Source organism: Staurois parvus, unplaced genomic scaffold (assembly GCF_062004578.1).
Source record: "Staurois parvus isolate SC_StPar_1 unplaced genomic scaffold, SC_StPar_1.0 ptg001752l, whole genome shotgun sequence".
Taxonomy (NCBI): domain Eukaryota; kingdom Metazoa; phylum Chordata; class Amphibia; order Anura; family Ranidae; genus Staurois; species Staurois parvus.
This window is the reverse complement of record NW_028319548.1, coordinates 32,175-51,789: the sequence shown is the minus strand read 5'-3', so window position 1 is coordinate 51,789 and position 19,615 is coordinate 32,175. Positions and strand designations below refer to the sequence as shown.

Below are 19,615 nucleotides of genomic sequence, written 5' to 3'. Positions count from 1 at the left end.
GAGAACAGTGATAGTAAATCAGAACCACTTGCAGAATTGAGTGATAATGATTGGTGGGGGAAATTCCTCATCAGACACTGAAAACGATTCTGCGACTTTGCTCAGCGATGTGCGTACTTGGCGCTCTATTTCACATTTCAGTGTTTTTGGTTTGATTATATTATTGAATTACATTTATTATATTATAATTTTTTTTATGATTGTTTATTATATTATAATTTATGATTTCATGTTTCAAATTTTATCCTCCCCGGGATGTTTACTAGACTCTTGTTCGGACAGATTTCAGTGAGTTATTCCTAAAAATTACAGGCCTACAGTAAAAAAAAACGTATTTCCATGCAAAAAAATGTACCACTTTGAGCACAGAAATACGGACATCAGACCGCTAGGGAGGTTAAAAAAGCGTGTCCAATGCCACATTTTAAAGCAAGTGTAAACGAACCCTCTCATTGTAGCCATCTGCCTTTAGCTCCGCCTTGTATTGCAGCGCAGTAATATGTTAACATTGCCATTATTTTATTATTAGGTTACATTGAGAAGTAAAACCCAAATCTCTTCCTAAAGGTGGGGCGGCACAGTGGCTAAGTGGTTAGCAATCCCGCCGGGCAGTACTCGGGTCGTCGGTTCAAATCCCAACCACGGCACTACCTGAATGGAGTTTGCATGTTCTCCCTGTGCCTGCGTGGGTTTCCTCCGGATGCTCCGGTCTCCTCCCACACTCCAAAGACATGCTGGTAGGTGAATTGGATCCTGTCTAAATTGTCCCTAGTATGTGTATGTATGAATGTAAGTTAGGGACCTTAGATTGTACGCCCCTTGAGGGTTAGGGACTGATGTGAATGTACAACATATATGTAAAGCGCTGCGTAAATTGACAGCACTATATAAGTACCTGAAATAAAGGTACTAAGCTCCAGTACCTTTGTTGCAGCTTAAAGGAGAAGTACAACCAAAGCTTTTGTCTGTACTTCCATGGATCACAGGAGTGCAGTTCGTTCTCCCCTCCTGTGACCCGTTTCCAGCTGACAGCGGGCTGAAGTCAGTTGTTGGATGACATCACTCATCCAGTCCAGGGTGGGGAAAGATAGTCGGGATCCACCAGAATCTGGATCAACCTCTCAGTGATCTGCTGAGAGCCCGAGTCTGCCACTCCCTCCCCCCTTTAAGAGCGCTGGGAGGATATAGCAGAGAGTGGTGACTGACAGTCACCGCTCTCTGCTCAGAGCTGCTCAGAACAGCTGTGTGATTGCCGAGTTCCCACATTTAGAGCCAGCAGTGGACAGATGCTGCATCCACCTAGGTCAGGGGTAGGCAACCTGCGTCTCTCTAGCTCAGTGTTTCTCAACTCCAGTCCTCATGGACCCCCAACAGGTCATGTTTTCAGGATTTCCCTCAGATGAAACAGCTGTGGTAATTACTAAGGCAGTGAAACTGATCAAATCACCTGTGCAAAATAATGGAAATCCTGAAAACATGACCTGTTGGGGGTCCATGAGGACTGGAGTTGAGAAACACTGCTCTAGCTGTTGCGCAACTACATTTCCCATGAGGCATTGCAAAATTGACAGTTACAGCTATGACTTGCAGAGGCATGATGGAACTTGTAGTCCTGCAACAGCTGGAGAGCCGCAGGTTGCCTACCCCTGACCTAGGTAAATAAAACGGGGGCGGGGGGAATTATATTTATTCCATACTTCCCTTTTAAGACGGCTGCAGAGGTCTCTCTATTCACCAATCATAATGGGCCATATTACTTGTGGCTGCAGATACTGTCCTGTATATAACCAGAGTAAACCAAATCCATCTTTCCAGTCATTTTTGAAAGCTGTGAAAATTAATATGAATACATGTTCAGAAGAATAAACAGTGCAGGGCAGAAAGTGTAGATTCATTTCTGAAAATATATAAATATTTAAAAAAAAAAAAGGTAAAATTTTGATCTTTATTTCCAGAAACCAGACAGTTTGACGTTGGCTGAGCACAACCTGTATGCAAAGTACCTCGCGTCTATATACAAAAGTCCGTATTAAAATTAACCCCTTGCCTGCCGGGCACTTATACCCCCTTCCTGCCTGCCAGGCACTTATACCCCCTTCCTGCCTGCCAGGCACTTATACCCCCTTCCTGCCTGCCAGGCACTTATACCCCCTTCCTGCCTGCCAGGCACTTATACCCCCTTCCTGCCTGCCAGGCACTTATACCCCCTTCCTGCCTGCCAGGCACTTATACCCCCCTTCCTTACCAGGCCAATTTTCAGCTTCCAGCGCTGCCGCACTTTGATTGACAATTGCGCGGTCATGCAACATTGTACCCATATGAAATTTTGATCACTTTTTTCTCACAAATAGAGCTTTCTTTTGGTGGTATTTAATCGCCACTGGGCACTTTACTTTCTGCGCTATAAACAAAAAAAGTGCAAAAAATTTGAAAAAAAAAAGTTTCTTTGTTTCTATTATAAAATTTTTCAAACGGGTAATTTTTATCCTTCACTGATGTGCGTTGATGAGGCAGCACTGATGATGGGTACTGATAGACGGCACTGACTGGCATCACTGCTGGGCACTGACTGGCAGCACTGCTGGGTGGCACTGACGGGCAGCACTGGTGGGTGGCACTGGTGGGCACAGGTAGGTGGCACTTCTGGGCACAGGTGTGTGACACTGCAGAGTGGCACAGGTGGGTGCATTGCTGGGCACAGGTGGGCGGAGCTAGAGGGCGCATTGCTGGGCACAGGTGGGCGGAACTTGTGGGTGGCACTGCTGGTCACCGATCATCAGGGCACTGATCATCAGTGCCCTGATGATCGGTGCCGATCCCCGCTCTGACAACTGCCGGTTCTCGGCAGTACTTTCCTCACGATCTGACAGCGTGAGGAAAGTGCAGCCGAGAACCGGCAATTGCATTTCCCTGTGATCAGCGTGTCATTGGACACCGCTGATCACGTGGTAAAAGGCCGCTGTGATTGGCCTTTTACCACATCACGTGATAAGCTGTGTCCGTAGGACACAGCGATCACGGAGATCGCCGGGTGTGCGCGCCAGAGCGCGTTCTGGGAGGACGTCATATGACGTCCACCCAGAACTGGCCAGCCGCAGTGCAGCCGTCATTCGGCTATCTGCGGTCGGCAACTAGTTAAGAGGGAGAAAAAAAAAAAATCCATCTGGTATTTATTCACTTGATTCTATTGCGCTGAAAATGTCCATTCGCTCAGCGTGTTGTGCAAATCAATTTGTAGGACACTGCAGCAAGAAAACAACAAAAACAAAAAACAAACAAAAAAACAAACCACACACACACAGAAAGGTTTGGAATAAAAGAGCCAACCAAAGGAAAGGTTAAAATCTTCATTAATACACTGAAAATATGACATAACTCATGCTTTTTTTTTCCTTTAAAATCAAAAATACAAAAATTAAATGTTTTCCTAAAAACTTACTAAAAAAACTCCTTACTTTAAGGAGTACCTTGAAAATGAAACCATGTGTAAATTTATACAATAAATGGCATACAGTTAAACAGGTAATATACATAGGAACAAAAAGGATGAACAGCCTCCTCTGTAGAGTTTTTTTTTGTTTGTTTTTGATTTAATTTCCAATACTGTACTCTCTGAACAAGCTTACAAAATACAAACCTCTTCAAAAAATAAAATTAAAAAAAAAAAAAAGAAAAAAGAAAAAGAAAGTGCCATGTCTTCTGTCTTCGGGCTCAGACTTACATGAGACTCAGTCACTTGGTGACATAAGGCCGACCCTTTGCTGACAAATAACTTAATTTGTGACACATTAAAAAAAAAAAAAAATCGACTTGTTGGATTCCATGGAGTTGTCCAGAAAGGGTGAAGGCCTTGGTCACATGGGCATACTACGGCGTACAACCGCGTAAGGGGCCGTGTTTGCCAGCATGGGGGTTGTGCGGGTGTTCCATGCATCGGATGCAGGCGGTCTTCATTCATTTCAGCTGGGACACAGCGGAGGCGTGCAATCAGGGCTGTCAAATTGGGAGCAGCCGTGTGGCCGCATGGCCCTGACTGCAGTCAGTGTGCATTCGGAGCCATGCATCTGTATTGCTTTCAAATTGGGAGCAACATCTGTGTTCATGCAGCCGCTGCGCCCCATCTGATGCAGGTAGTCTCATTCATGTCAACTGCGACACGATGGCTGCACAGACACAGCCGCTGCTCCTATTTTGACACGGCGCTGAATGCGGTCAATGTGTGTTCAGGACCATGCACTTGCATGGCTGTCAAACTGGGAGCAGCAGCTGTGTCAGTACAGCTGCTGCATCCCATCTGATGCAGGTAGTCTCATTCATGTCAAGGGGGACACAGTGCCTGCTGCCAATCTGACAGCCATGTGGCTGCATGACCCCCAAATACACGCGGACTGCATTTGGGGCTGTGCACTCGCCTGGCTTTCAAATTGAGAGCCACGTCTGTGTCCTTGCAGCCGCTGCATCCCATCTGATGCACGCAGTCTCATTCATGTCAACTGCGACACGGTGGCAGCACAGACACAGCCCTCTGCTCCTATTTTGACACGGCCCTGAAAGCAGTCAGTGTGCCTTCAGGGCCTTGCACCCGCATGGCTGTCAAACTGGGAGCAGCAGCTGTCAGTACAGCTGCTGCATCCCATCTGACACAAACAGTCTCATTCATGTCAACTGCGACACGGTGGCTGCACAGACACAGCCGCTGCTCCTATTTTGACACGGCCCTGAATGCGGTCAATGTGCATTCAGGACCATGCATCCGCATGGCTGTCAAATTGGAATCAGAGGCTGTGTCCATGCAGCCGCAGCGCCCCATCGGATGCAGGTAGTCTCATTCATGTGCGACACGGTGGCTGCACAGACACAGCCTCTGCTCCTATTTTGACACGGCCCTGAATGCTGTCAATGTGCGTTCAGGACCATGCACCTGCATGGCTGTCAAACTGGAAGCAGAGGCTGTGTCCATGCAGCCGCTGCGCCCCATCTGATGCAGGTAGTCTCATTTGTGTCAAGTGAGACACAGCGCCTGGTCCCAATCTGACAACCACGAGGCTGCATGACCCCAGACTTCATTTTTGGGCTGTGCAATCGCATGGCTTTCAAATTGAGAGCAACGTCTGTGTCCTTGCAGCCGTTGCATCCCATCTGATGCAGGTAGTCTCATTCACGTCAACACGGTGGCTGCACAGACACAGCCGCTGCTCCTATTTTAACACGGCGCTGAATGCTGTCAATGTGTGTTCAGGACCATGCACTTTCATGGCTGTCAAACTGGGAGCAGCAGCTGGGTCAGTACAGCTGCTGCATCCCATCTGATGCAGGTAGTCTCATTCATGTCAAGTGGGATCCAACACCTGCTCCCAATCTGACAGCCATGTGGCTGCATGACCCCAAATGCACGTAGACTGCCTTTGGGGCTGTGCACTCGCATGGCTTTCAAATTGAGAGCCACAGCTGTGTCCTTGCAGCCGCTGCATCCCATTTAAGGCAAGCAGTCTGCTTCCAAACTGAAAGCCATGTGGCTGCATGGCCCTGAATGCAGTCAGGGTGCGTTTGGGGCCGTACGCTCGCATGCCTGTCAAATTAGGAGCAACGGCTGTGTCCTTGCAGCGACGGTGACCCGCCTGATGCAGGTAGTCTCATTCATATCAACAGCGACACAGTGGCTGCACAGACACAGCCGCGGCTCCTATTTTGACACTGTCCTGAAAGCAGTCAGTGTGTCTTCAGTGCCTTGCATCCGCATGGCTGTCAAACTGGAAGCAGAGGCAGTGTCCATGCAGCCGCTGCGCCCCATCTGATGCAGGTAGTCTCATTCATGTCAAGTGGGACACAGCGCCTGCTCCCAATCTGACATCCATGAGGCTGCATGACCCCAAATGTATGCAGACTGCACTTCGGGCTGTGCACTCGCAGGGCTTTCAAATTGAGAGCCACATCTGTGTCCTTGCAGCCGCTGCATCCCATCTGATCTCATTCATATCAACTGCGACACAGTGGCTGCACAGACACAGCCGCGGCTCCTAATCTGACACGGCCCTGACAGCAGTCAGTGTGTCTTCAGTGCCTTGCACCCACATGGCTGTCAAATTGGGAACGACTGTGTCCCATCTGATAGAGGCGTTCTCATCCATGTCAACCGGCTGCACCCAATCTGACAGCCGTGTGGCTGCATGCCCTGAACGCGGTCAGTGTGCGGTCTGGACTGCTGTCAAATCGGGAGCCGTGGTTCTGTCTGCGCAGCCTGAATGGGGATTCACAGAACACGTGTGCGTCCCTGTGCAGGCAAACACGGCCCTCCAAGGGGTGTACCCTGTAGTATGCCCACGAGGCCTTCATCTCATGCTACCAACTGACTGGGGAAAAAAAAAAAAAAAAAAACAAATCTCACAAGCAGCTGAGCTTTAAGGTCCCATACACACAGGCATCCGAGGGCATCGTACACAACACAGCGGTATATCATGTTCGATGGATTCCAGCATGTGAAGGACGGCCATTGCTCCCTTCTATGGCCACCAATGGTAGTGACACATGCACAGTGCGAGACAACGGCACAACACACTTTGATGAAGATGCAAACCGCACCAAGACCATGGGGGGGGGGGGGGATTCACTAAAACCGCGGCAGCTGCGCATGGGAAGTGCAGCGCTAATAAATCATATGATGTAGGAGAATATAGTAAAAAAGTTCATAACATATATAAAAAATATATATAAATGATCCCTCCTTGTAGCAGAGAAAAAACTTTGTGCCTGGAAACAATGGTAAAAATGCGCACTCACCAGAGGCGCATAGGTAATGCGCATGTGAATATATCCACCGTAGACCACTTAGGCAGGCGGGGTATAGCAGGCGTCTGGTGAGCTTCCTTCTAGGGATTGGTCAGCACAGCAGCAGGTCTTGGGTTTAAGGTAGAGACCTGCCGATCCAGACATCCCCTTTAGGTTGGATGGGTGCTCAGCTGGTTACAGGGCTCCCTTCCTCTGGACACTGGTATGGTGAGGGTTATCTGAAGGCTTAATAGCTCATGGATAGAGCCACAAAACGAATGCCCATAGTGTAGATATATTCACATGCGCATTGCCTATACGCCTCTGGTGAGTGCGCATTGCCTATACGCCTCTGGTGAGTGCGCATTACCTATACGCCTCTGGTGAGTGCGCATTTTTACCACTGTTTCCAGGCACAATGTTTTTTCTGCTACAAGGAGGGATCATTTATATATATTTTATGAACTTTTTTTTTTACTATATTTTCCTACATCATACGATTAGCACTGCACTTCTTATACATACAGTTTTATTGGGGTTCATTTGGTTACCTTTAGTGCTACAGCTGCTATATCAAGAGCACTCACTTTATCCTACCATATAGCTGCACATGGGAGCCAATCAGCTTCTAACTTCAGCTTGTCCAATTAAACTGTGACAATAAAATCTGGAAGCGGATTTCTCCGCAGACCCGCGCCAGCTATTGCACCACGCAGTTCGAGCGAATAACCTCCCATGTGTCTGCCAAAGTGCAAGCCCGTCTACGGCAACGGCTGCTCACCATAGACTCGCGCGCCCTAGCCGCCAACGCACAGGGACCAAACTGTGTCTTGTATGATGCACTTCGATGCCCCTGTACGGCAACGGCTGCTCACCATAGACTCGCGCGCCTTAGCCAACAACGCACAGTGACCAAACTGTGTCTTGTACGATGCACTTCGCTGCCTGTGTACGGCAACAGCTGCTCACCACAGACTCGCGTGCCCTAACCGCCAACAACGCACAGTGATGTCGGGGACCAAACTGTCTTGTACGATGCACTTCGCTGCCTGTGTACGGCAACAGCTGCTCACCATAGACTCGCGCGCCCTAACCGCCAACAAAGCACAGCGATGTCCGGGACCAAACTGTGTCTTGTATGATGTACTTCGAAGCCCGTGTACGGCGACGGCTGCTCACCAGACTCGCGCGCCCTAGCCGCCAACAACACACAGTGATGTCGGGGACCAAACTGTGTCTTGTACGATGCACTTCGCTGCCCGTGTACGGCGACGGCTGCTCACCAGACTCGCGCGCCCTAGCCGCCAACAACACACAGTGTTGTCGGGGACCAAACTGTGTCTTGTACGATGCACTTCGCTGCCCGTGTACGGCGACGGCTGCTCACCATAGACTCGCGCGCCCTAACCGCCAACAAAGCACAGCGATGTCGGGGACCAAACTGTGTCTCGTACGATGCACTTAGCTGCCCGTGTGCATGGGAGGCCTTCAGGACTTGTACTCACGAGTGGTCTTAGCTGTGTGCACCCTCGGGTGTTGCGCCTCTGCTCTACAGACCACTGTTCTCTACCGGGAATGCAAGCGTCAAAATTGCACTGACACTCTTGGAGACCAATAGACTGACCTAAAAGACTACAAAAAAAAAAAAAATTAAAATAATAAAAAGCACTCAAATTGCCAAAGTGTCTTTGTGCAACGACACTCGAGTTCTCTATAGAGACCCATCTGTCTGCATAGCAGATACTTGTGCATACTGTACACAGGAGCCACTTAGACATAAAAGAGGACTCCGGCAGAGCCAGGCACAGTAAAGAGAATTCATGAATACAAGCCCTTGTCGCAGTGAGTGCACGGCTAAAAACATTTACAAAGTACACCCACCAAAAAAAAAAAATAAAAATGGTGTCTCCTGTACTCAGCCCTCCGGTCCTACCTCCCCTGCAGGGACAGAAGAGCATCTCTTAAAAAAAAATAGCCACCCTTCTCGTTAGCTGCGATGGTACCAGAGCTGTGAATGGACAGGTCAAGGGGGAGGCTATGTGTGAGTAAATATATATTTTATATATTTATATATACGATGGCGTGTGTGCGTGTATGCGTGTGTGTGGTGCACGGTAGTGTGGTTCGCCACGTAACGACAGGCAGAGGGGAAGAATGCGAACACCGCGCCCCGGCTCGTTCACAGACCCCCCTTTCTCATTTTCTGAAGCCAGGTACCACACCCCATTCTGTACACGTCTCCATTATCCTCACACTCTTTGCTTTTTAAAAGCTTCAGGTCTTAAAAAAAAAAACAAAAAACAAAAAAAAACAAAAATACTAGAATAGATTATTACAGATAAGATATAAAAGATATATGTGTATTTCTAAAATGGAGCTTACATGGACTGAACCATAAGAATTCATCTTCGAAGAAAAAAAAAAATAAAAATAAAAAATAAAAAACACATTATATGCAAGCAGAGGAAAGGAACAGCCAAATATATCATACAAAATAAAAATGTAAAAATTTGGCTACTAGAAGAGATTGAAGCGACTGAAATACAAGGAATGGATCATGTAATACTTCTACACTAATCAGGATCAATGTGTAGGAGGCTGGAATCCGGTGCCGGAGAGCAGCTCACACTGGGTGCGCACCGTGACAGATAGGATGCAACCTGCAGCTCAGACAGTGGACATTTCTCTTGGAGACTTTACAATTCCTGGGAGGAGGCCAAGCTGCCCAGTGATGTGCCACCAAACCAGTCACAACACGTCACGGTGAAACCGTTCCTTTTTTTTCGTATATATATATATATTTTTTTTTTTTTTCAGACAGCAAAGTAAAGAAATGCCTTCAGCAGTTATGGCAAATGGTTGTGTACATGTATGCTTCAGTCCTTCGTCTTCGCAGCTCCACTTCCTGCAGGCATTTCTTAGATGTCCCCTGTAGGCCGGGGAGGGGGTGGGGTGGGGGGCTCCTGCAGGTAACCGCTGTCCTTTCTAGTCTGGGGGCAAACAGTCATGCAAGCGAAATCTGTCTCTGATGTGGGGCCGCACATCCTCATTCTGCGAAAATAGTAATAAACGTAAAAAGCATGTGGAGAAAAAGGTACAACTTGCACTAATATGTATATAGAACACCCCCCCTCCCCCCCATTACAGGGGACATTTGAAAAGGTTTCCATGCACCCAGGTACTACATGATTTTGCACTCCCGGGTAGGGGGCGCGTGTCGCCCTATGTGATTTTGCATATCTGGGTAGAAGGTGCGCGTCGCCCTACGTGATTTTGCACTCCAGGGAAGGTGGTGCGCATCGCCCTATGTGATTTTGCATGTCCGGGTAGGGGGCGCGCGTCGGACTACGTGATTTTGCATATCCGGGTAGAGGGACCGTGTCGCACTACGTGATTTTGTATATCCGGGTAGGAGGTGCGCGTCGCCTTACGTGATTTTGCACTCCCGGGTAGGGGGTGCACGTTGCCCTATGTGATTTTGCATATCTGGGTAGGGGCGTGCGTCGCACTACGTGATTTTGTATATCCGGGTAGGAGGCGCGTGTCGCACTACGTGATTTTGCATATCCGGGTAGGAGGCGCGCGTTGCCCTATGTGATTTTGCATATCTGGGTAGGGGGCGCGCGTCGCACTACGTGATTTTGCATATCCGGGTAGGGGGCGCGCGCCGCACTACGTGATTTTGCATATCCGGGTAGGGGGCACGTGTCGCACTACGTGATTTTGCATATCCGGGTAGGGGGCGCACGCCGCACTACGGGATTTTGCATATCCGGGTAGGGGGCGCACGCCGCACTACATGATTTTGCATATCCGGGTAGGGGGCGCGCGCCGCACTACGTAATTTTGCATATCCGGGTAGGGGGCACACGTCGCACTACGTGATTTTGCATATCCGGGTAGGGGGCGCGCGCCGCACTACGTGATTTTGCATATCCGGGTAGGGGGTGCGCGCCGCACTACGTGATTTTGCATATCCGGGTAGAGGGCGTGCACCACCCTACGTGATTTTGCAGTTCCGGGTAGAGGGCGCGTGTCGCCCTACCCGCGCCGCCATTGGCGGCTACAGCTGTCGATCACCGGGTCCCGGACGAAGAGTCCCAGCCGCCACCCGGTGATCACTGAGGAACACTGACAGGGGAGAGGTCTGTGTATAAACAACACAGATCTCTCCCGTCAGCACCAACATGCTGCTTTGCATGGCGAAGAGTCCCCGCCGGCACCCAGCGATTGCCGAGTAACACTGACAGGGGCGAGGTCGGTGTATAAACACAGATCTGTTCCCTGTCAGCACCAACATGCTGCTTTGTATGGCTCTGCATAGCAGAGCCATACAAAGCAGCATACTTACATAGTAAAAAACACACAGCGCACACAGCAAATATTGGCTGCTGGGGATGTCAATCACCAAGTCCCGCCCAGGACTCGGTGATCGTCGGCAAAGCTGACAGGGGAGACCTGGGTGTAATCAACAGATCTCTCTCTCCTGTCAGCATGGACAAGCTGCTTTGTATCTCTCTGCACAACATGTCTCCCTAGTAGATCACACACAGCACACAGTTAACCCTTTGATGTTAACCCCTTCCTGCCCAGTGCCAATGCTTTTTATTAGCACTGATCACTGTATTGGTGTCACTGGGGATGTCAGTGGCAGTTAGTTCCCCCCCAGTGTCAGAATGCCCGTCACTATTACTAGGGAGGACAACTTCTGCTTCTGATCGCCTAGGGGATCGCAACGGAAGTGGGTACCTGTCAAATTCTGGTACCCGCTCCCAACCCCCCTCCCCCCCGAAGGTGTCAATCCTTAATGGGGTGCGGGGGACAAAGAGTTAAAGCAGAACTGTCCCTTTCGGGTGGTGCTCTGCTTTAACCACTTCATGTCCGGACACTTTCACCCCCTCCCCCCCCCCCCCCCCCCCCAGGCCAATTTTCAGCTTTCAGCGCTATCACACTTTGAATGACAATTGCGCGGTCATGCAACACTGTACCCATATGAATTTATTAGCATTTTTTTGAGACAGACAAAACTTTATTTTGGTGGTACTTATTCACCACTGGGATTTTTATTTTTTTGCTATGTAAATGAAAGTCCAAAAATTTTGAAAAAAAGTGTTTTTCTTATAAAATTAAATAAATAATCTTTCATAAATCTTTGACAAAATGTATTCCGTTATCTTTTTAGAAAAAAAAACAAAAAAAAACCCAAATTAGTTTATAACCAAAAATGATAATTTTATAAATTTTGACATTTTTATTTTATTTTTTATATTAATGGGTTTTTTTTTAACATACTGTCACCCTAGCAGTACAGTGTCACCATAGAGAATTTTGAAAAAAAAAGTGTTTTTCTTATAAAATTTTGCAAATAAATAATCTTTCATAAATCTGGGACAAAATGTATTGTTATCTTTTTAGTAAAAAAAAAAAACCAAATTAGTTTATAACCAAAAATGATAATTTTATAAATTTTGACATTTTTATTTTATTTTTTATATTAATGTTTTTTTTTTTAACATACTGTCACCCAAGCAGTACAGTGTCACCATAGAGAATTTTGAAAAAAAAAAAAAGTGTTTTTCTTATAAAATTTTGCAAATAAATAATCTTTTATAAATCTGGGACAAAATGTATTCTGTTATCTTTTTAGAAAAAAACACAAAAAAAAACCCCAAATTAGTTTATAACCAAAAATGATAATTTTATAAATTTTGACATTTTTATTTTATTTTTTATATTAATGGTTTTTTTTTAACATACTGTCACCCAAGCAGTACAGTGTCACCATAGAGAATTTTGAAAAAAAAAGTGTTTTTCTTATAAAATTTTGCAAATAAATAATCTTTTATAAATCTGGGACAAAATGTATTCTGTTATCTTTTTAGTAAAAAAAAAAACCCAAATTAGTTTATAACCAAAATTTATCATTTTTAAACTTTTTTTACATTTTTATATTATGGTTTTTTTTTTTTTTTTTTAAACATACTGTCACCCTAGCAGTGCAGTGACACCATAGTGACACTACTACTTGTGGGGGGTGAAATTTTTTTTTTTATAAAGGCTGTAAAATCAATCATTTCTCCTCCTCTCTGGCCGCATTCTTGCAGCCATTGAAAACTACTGTGTGAGCTGTGATTGGTCACAGCTTGTCACATGGTACAAGGCTGTTGTGAATGGCCCTGTACCATGCGATCTCTGTGATCATTCACAGATTTCACATGTAGTAAGCAATGATGTCAGAAGTGACATCTTGCTTACTACTGTGCATGTGATCACTGATTGGTCAATCAGTGATCACATGATCGGGACCTCGCACAGAGGTCCCGTCCGATGACTGGTGTTCCACTGTGTCCGGAGGACACAGCGGGCACCGGATCGCGGTGCTGCGTGCTCCCGGGGAGCGTGCACAAGCAGGGGGCGGGGAGGACGTTTATAAACATGGGCCGGACGGGAAGTGGTTAAAGAGAGAAAAAAAACTGTACTGGGATGACAAGTGCAGCTGCAGCCATCATCCCGGTATAACCACCGAAAGTCCGGTGACGGACCCGCTGATGCAGACAGTAAAATTATGACATGGGTGTCACAGCTGTCAGAGCTGCAAAAACACACACAGAGGGATATGTGGAGTAGTGAAGACCGACGCTCCAGTAGAAAACGCAACACTGAAGGCAGCCTGCAACATGCTCCCAAATATCCATCTCTCTCCTTCGTACGGACTCACCAGTTCTACAAGCTTCTCCAGGAAGGGAACAAGCTTCAGCAGCTCCTTGTCGTTTTTATCCATAAACCAACTCTCAATGGGAATTCCGTTTGAAAGCTGAAAGACAAAGAAGTATTTTTCAGCTGCCGTGCCGATCTTCTGTCAATCAAATCCTACAACACGACAACGGGAAGAGCAACAATTGCAGCAACAGCAGCCGACTGACCACGTAGGGATGAAAGAGTACTGCCGTGGGTCATGTGATCAGCATTTGCTGCACTGCTGAAAAGGAAGAGCACTGTCTAGACCAGGGGTGGGCAACCTGCGGCTCTCTAGCTGTTGTGGAACTACATTTCCCATGAGGCATTGCAAAACTGACAGTTACAGCTATGACTTGCAGAGGCATGATGGAACTTGTAGTCCTGCAACAGCTGGAGAGCCGCAGGATGCCTACCCCTGGAACTAGCTGGCTGTTTTTGTTTTGTTTTTTTTTTACCAATAGTCCTGCCTACTCCCTCCCACCCCCACCTCCCCAGTCCTCTGGCAGGGGCCTTATCACCAGAACCTCAGAATTGTTTCGGAGTTAACTTTTTGATTACCAATATATTTTCTTTTCTATTAATGTCAAAATGTGTGTTCCGTAATTAAGTGCATAGAATGCATAGAATTATAGAAAATAGAATGTATTGTGTTAGAATATAAAAAATAAATGTTTTTATAGTTGGGCAAGTAAGGATGTACAATTACCTCCCATAGCCAGCAGGTGGTGCTCTTGTGTCTGATCTCAGCTATACATTGAATAAGTCGGGTGTGGCATCGCGAGATTTCCCAGCATTACAGGAACGCCCTCCATGCAGTCCTACAGCTCCGCCTCCATGGCACTAAAAAGGCCCTCTGACAGGGATGCCCTGTGCAAAGGGGGCACGCTAGTGCAAATATGGGAGCCGCTCTGCAAAGTGGGGCCTCGCCAATGGGGGAGCAGCTCTACAAAGGGGGGGGGGGGGGGGGAGCCGCTCTGCAAAGTGGGGCATCGCCAATGGGGAAGCCGCTCTGAAAAGGGGGGGGGGGAGCCGCTCTGCAAAGTGGGGCATCGCCAATGGGGGAGCCGCTCTGCAAAGGGGGGGAAGCGCGTGCAAACGGAGGGGGGGTGGGGAGCCGCTCTACAAAGGGGGGGGGGGTGCCACTCTGCAAAGTGGGGCATCGCCAATGAGGGAGCCGCTCTGCAAAGGGGAGGGGGGGGGGGAGCCGCTCGTGCATGGGGGGGGACCCGCGCTGCAAAGGGGGGCACCGCCAATGGGGGACCCGCGCTGCAAAGGAGGGCACCGCCAATGGGGGAGCCGCGCGTGCAAGGGGGGGGAGCCACCACGTGCAAGGGGGGGCACAGCCACCGCGTGCAAAGGGGGGCACCGACACCGCGTGCAAAGGGGGGCACCGCCAAGGGGGGGAGCCGCGCTGCAAAGGGGGGCACCGCCAAAGGGGGTCACAGCCAATGGGGGAGCCGCGCTGCAAAGGGGGTCACAGCCAATGGGGGAGCCGCGCTGCAAAGGGGGGCACCGCCAAATGGGGTCACAGCCAATGGGGGAGCCGCGCTGCAAAGGGGGGCACCGACGCCGCGTGCAAAGGGGGGCACCGACGCCGCGTGCAAAGGGGGGCACCGACGCCGCGTGCAAAGGGGGGCACCGACGCCGCGTGCAAAGGGGGGCACCGACGCCGCGTGCAAAGGGGGGCACCGACGCCGGGGACGCCGCTTGCAAAGATGAGAAGGCACCCCATTCGAACTGGGGGGGGGGGGGGATTGTTTGGAATCCCGCCAGGAACGCCCCATGAAAAGAGGGGGGGGGGGGGGGGGGGGAACGCCCCGCCGGGGACACCCCATGCAAACGGGTCGGGGAGGCCCTGCCTGGGGGACGACGACTCCCTGTGCACATGATGCAAAGGGAGGGGGGGATAGTGCAAAGAGGGTATGAAATGACCATACACCAGGATCAGAGTCCTCGCACAAACATGAGATTTGGACTTTTGCTACTAGAAAGTTTTACTAGCCAGACCTGGAATGTCAAAGCCACACCCCTGGCCTCAGCCACACCCCTGGCCTCAGCCACACCCCTGGCCTCAGCCACACCCCTGGCCTCAGCCACACCCCTGGCCTCAGCCACACCCCTGGCCTCGGTTACAGTATTTGATCGCTTGCCAATCATTGTCACACAGCTGAGTCAGGGGAGCGTGCCGTGTAGTAATCAGGCAGTCAAAAATACTGCTGGGATTCTTTCAATCATTAACTTGTGTAAATATAATTCTATCACATATCAAAAAAAAGTTTTATACACGTAATGCAGAAACTTGCAGTAGAACTAAAGTTTTTTTTTTTTTTTCCATTTTGGATAAAGCAAGAGAGGGTTGTTATCTCGGTCAGATTTATTTTTCTCCATCTGTATCCCATTGCGGAGATTTCCCTTCACTTCCTGTCCCATAGCCAAAACAACAAGTGAGAGGAAATCTATGATAATTAAGGGAATCTCTTGGAGACCCCCCCCCGGTCACCAGAACTAGTATCCCCATTGGAAGATTTCAATTACTTTTCTGGGGACAATCCTAAATTTGGGAATTTCTTTTACTTTCAATAATGGTAAACAGGACACACAGAGAGGGTGAATCCTCCCAATGGGGGCCCAGACAGGAATAATCCCTCTTCACTCCATCCAAAACTAAAAGAAAACTTTTTGTAAAATATATTATAAAGTATCAGTTTTTACAAATCTAAACATTTAAAGGAGCTTTCATTTCTCTCACCTGGTATGCAAAGGCTTGTGGTGAGTTATCAATGATGATTGTTTTAGAAAGATCCCTCCCCAGGATATTTAGATCTTTAATATAATTTCCTTGCACACATACGCAGTGCTCCCGGAACAGTCTGTGTCTAAGGAGAGAAGAAGAGGATGGAGGTGAGGAGAGCGGAATAAGGAGAGAAGAAGAAGAGGATGGAGGTGAGGAGAGCGGAATAAGGAGAGAAGAAGAAGAGGATGGAGGTGAGGAGAGCGGAATAAGGAGAGAAGAAGAAGAGGACGGAAGGTGAGGAGAGGGGAATATGGAGAGAAGAAGAAGAGGACGGAAGGTGAGGAGAGGGGAATATGGAGAGACGAAGAAGAGGACGGGAGGTGAGGAGAGGGGAATATGGAGAGAAGAAGAGGACGGGAGGTGAGGAGAGGGGAATATGGAGAGAAGAAGAGGACGGGAGGTGAGGAGAGGGGAATATGGAGAGAAGAAGAGGACGGGAGGTGAGGAGAGGGGAATATGGAGAGAAGAAGAGGACGGGAGGTGAGGAGAGCGGAATATGGAGAGAAGAAGAAGAGGATGGAGGTGAGGAGAGGGGAATATAGAGAGAAGAAGAAGAGGATGGAGGTGAGGAGAGCGGAATATGGAGAGAAGAAGAAGAGGATGGGAGGCGAGGAGGGGAATATGGAGAGAAGAAGAAGAAGAAGAGGATGGGAGGCGAGGAGGGGAATATGGAGAGAAGTAGGGGATGGGAGGCGAGGAGAGCGGAATATGGAGAGAAGAAGAGGATGGAGGCGAGGAGAGCGGAATATGGAGAGAAGAAGAGGATGGAGGCGAGGAGAGCGGAATATGGAGAGAAGAAGAGGATGGAGGTGAGGAGAGCGGAATATGGAGAGAAGAGGATGGAGGTGAGGAGAGCGGAATATGGAGAGAAGAAGAGGATGGAGGTGAGGAGAGGGGAATATGGAGAGAAGAAGAGGATGGAGGTGAGGAGAGCGGAATATGGAGAGAAGAAGAGGATGGAGGTGAGGAGAGCAGAATATGGAGAGAAGAAGAGGATGGAGGTGAGGAGAGCGTAATATGGAGAGAAGAAGAGGATGGAGGTGAGGAGAGCGGAATATGGAGAGAAGAAGAGGATGGAGGTGAGCAGAATATGGAGCAGCAGGCACCTTCAGAGCTGCAGGTACGTGGGAACCAGTAAATACCTCACTAGCCGCTTCTTGGGATCCAAAATGTTCAGTAATTTGTCTGCATAGACTTTCTTTGACGCCGTAAAAAGGATGATCTGCAAAATGAAGAGAAAAAACTATAAAAGAAATAAAGAACAGACCAGTAATCAGAACCCACGGCATAATGTGTGCGCCATACTTATCCTTGTGAATGGATGGAGGGGGGAGATCTGCACCGTCAGGGAGGCTCAGTGGACAGCTACAACCAAATATACGACCATCCCGATCCAGTTGTAGAGAATCCACATCAGGAAATAATATATTGAACATCCCAAATAATAAAGTCACATCTTTTCCTTTTTTTTTTTCAGTCGCTCATTATATATACACCTTTTGTATCACCTCCCCCTTCCTTTAGACAGTAAGCTCCACGATCAGGGCCCTCCTATTCCTTCTGTACTGACATGTATTGTAACTGTACTGTCCCCCTTTATATTGTGAAGCGCTGTGCAAACTGCTGGCGCTATATAAATCCTGTATAAGAATGATTGGTCACAGCGATCACATGGTACAGAAAGGGCCAGTCACAGACCATCTGTACCATGTGATTAGCTGTGGAAAAGACACTGAATCAGTTTCATTCAGTAAAAATGGTTGCTTATATCAATGAAATTCAATGGTATTAAGCAATGAAAATAAGTAAAAAAAACAACAACAAATCAATCCTGATCACTTCCACAGAGAAGTACAGTGTTACTATGGTAACACGGTATTGCTTTGGTCACAGCGTGTTAAAAGAAAAAAATGCAAACTGCAGGCGCTATATAAATCCTGTATAATAATAATGACTTGTCACAGCGATCACATGGTACAGACAGGGCCAGTCACAGACCATCTGTACCATGTGATTAGCTTTGGAAAAGACAGGGAATCCGTTTCATTAAGTAAAAATGGTTGCTTATACCAATGAAAATCAATGGTATTAAGCAATCAAAATTTGTAAAAAAAAAAAGAAAAAAAAGAAGAAAAAAAACAAAAACAAAAAAAAAAAAAACACAATCCTGATCACTTCCCCAGAGTAGTACAGTGTTACTATGGTAACACGGTATTGCTCTGGTCACAGTTTGTTAGAGACAGGGCCAGTCACAGACCATGTGTACCATGTGATTAGCTTTAGAACATACACTGAATCTGTTTCATTCAGTAAAAATGATTGCTTAATACCATTGAATTTCATTGATATAAGCAATCAAAATTAGTAAAAAAAAAAAAAAAATCAATCCTGATCACTTCCCCAGAGTAGTACAGTGTTACTATGGTAACATGGTATTGCTTTGGTCACAGCGTGTTAAAAGAAAAAAAATGCAAACTGCAGGCGCTATATAAATCCTGTAGAATAATAATGATTGGTCGCAGCGATCACATGGTACAGACAGGGCCAGTCACAGACCATCTGTACCATGTGATTAGCTTTGGAAAAGACACTGAATCAGTTTCATTCAGCAAAAATGGTTGCTTACATCAATGAAATTTAGTGGTATTAAGCAATCAAAATTAGTAAAAAAAAAAAACACAATCCTGATCACTTCCCCAGAGTAGTACAGTGTTACTATGGTAACACTGTATTGCTCTGGTCACAGTGTGTCGAAAAAAAAAATATATATAATTAGATTTATTTACCCAAATTGAATGACAGCATCTCTCCCTGGCCTCTAAGTAGAACCTAAAAACTAAACATGGATATTTCTGACCCCGATTCCAGGCATGTGCAGATGACACCAGAGAACTCTGCCTGAGCAGATCTGACGCGTGAAAAATCTTTACAGCAGAGGCAGCCATTACTGTGTCTGAGCCAATGAGCAGCGAGAGAGCCTCGGTTCTCGTGCATATTGCTGGATTGAGATCAGGCTCAGGTTTGTATTTAGCAGGAGCTGCATGCACAATGTTTTTTTTTTTGTTTTTTTTTTAACCTTACTGTATAGAGTAAGGTAAAAAAAAACTGCTTTTACAACCACGGGCCCTCCAGGGAATTGACCACCCTTCTAGACCAGGCCATTTTTTGCGATACGGCGCTGCGTTACTTTAACTTACAATTGCACGGTCATGCAACGCTGTACAAAAATGTTTTCATTTTTTTCCTACAAATAGAGTTTTCTGTTGGTGGTAATTGATCACCTCTGTGGTTTTTATTTTTTGCGCTATAAAACAAAAA

General features: G+C 47.4%; 1 protein-coding gene across 1 annotated transcript in view; it reads right to left on the bottom strand.

Moving 5' to 3' along the window:
• Positions 1-9,104: 9,104 nt before the first annotated feature.
• Positions 9,105-19,615, bottom strand: part of CTDSPL2 (CTD small phosphatase like 2) — a gene marked incomplete at its 5' end in the record, with an annotated part of 36,426 nt that continues 25,915 nt past the window's right edge. Inside the window, 4 exons of the mRNA XM_089663694.1 lie at positions 9,105-9,816; positions 13,484-13,579; positions 16,253-16,379; positions 17,440-17,519. Of these exons, the coding sequence (XP_089519820.1) occupies positions 9,751-9,816; positions 13,484-13,579; positions 16,253-16,379; positions 17,440-17,519 (369 nt within the window). The remainder of the gene's footprint in view (positions 9,817-13,483; positions 13,580-16,252; positions 16,380-17,439; positions 17,520-19,615) is intronic.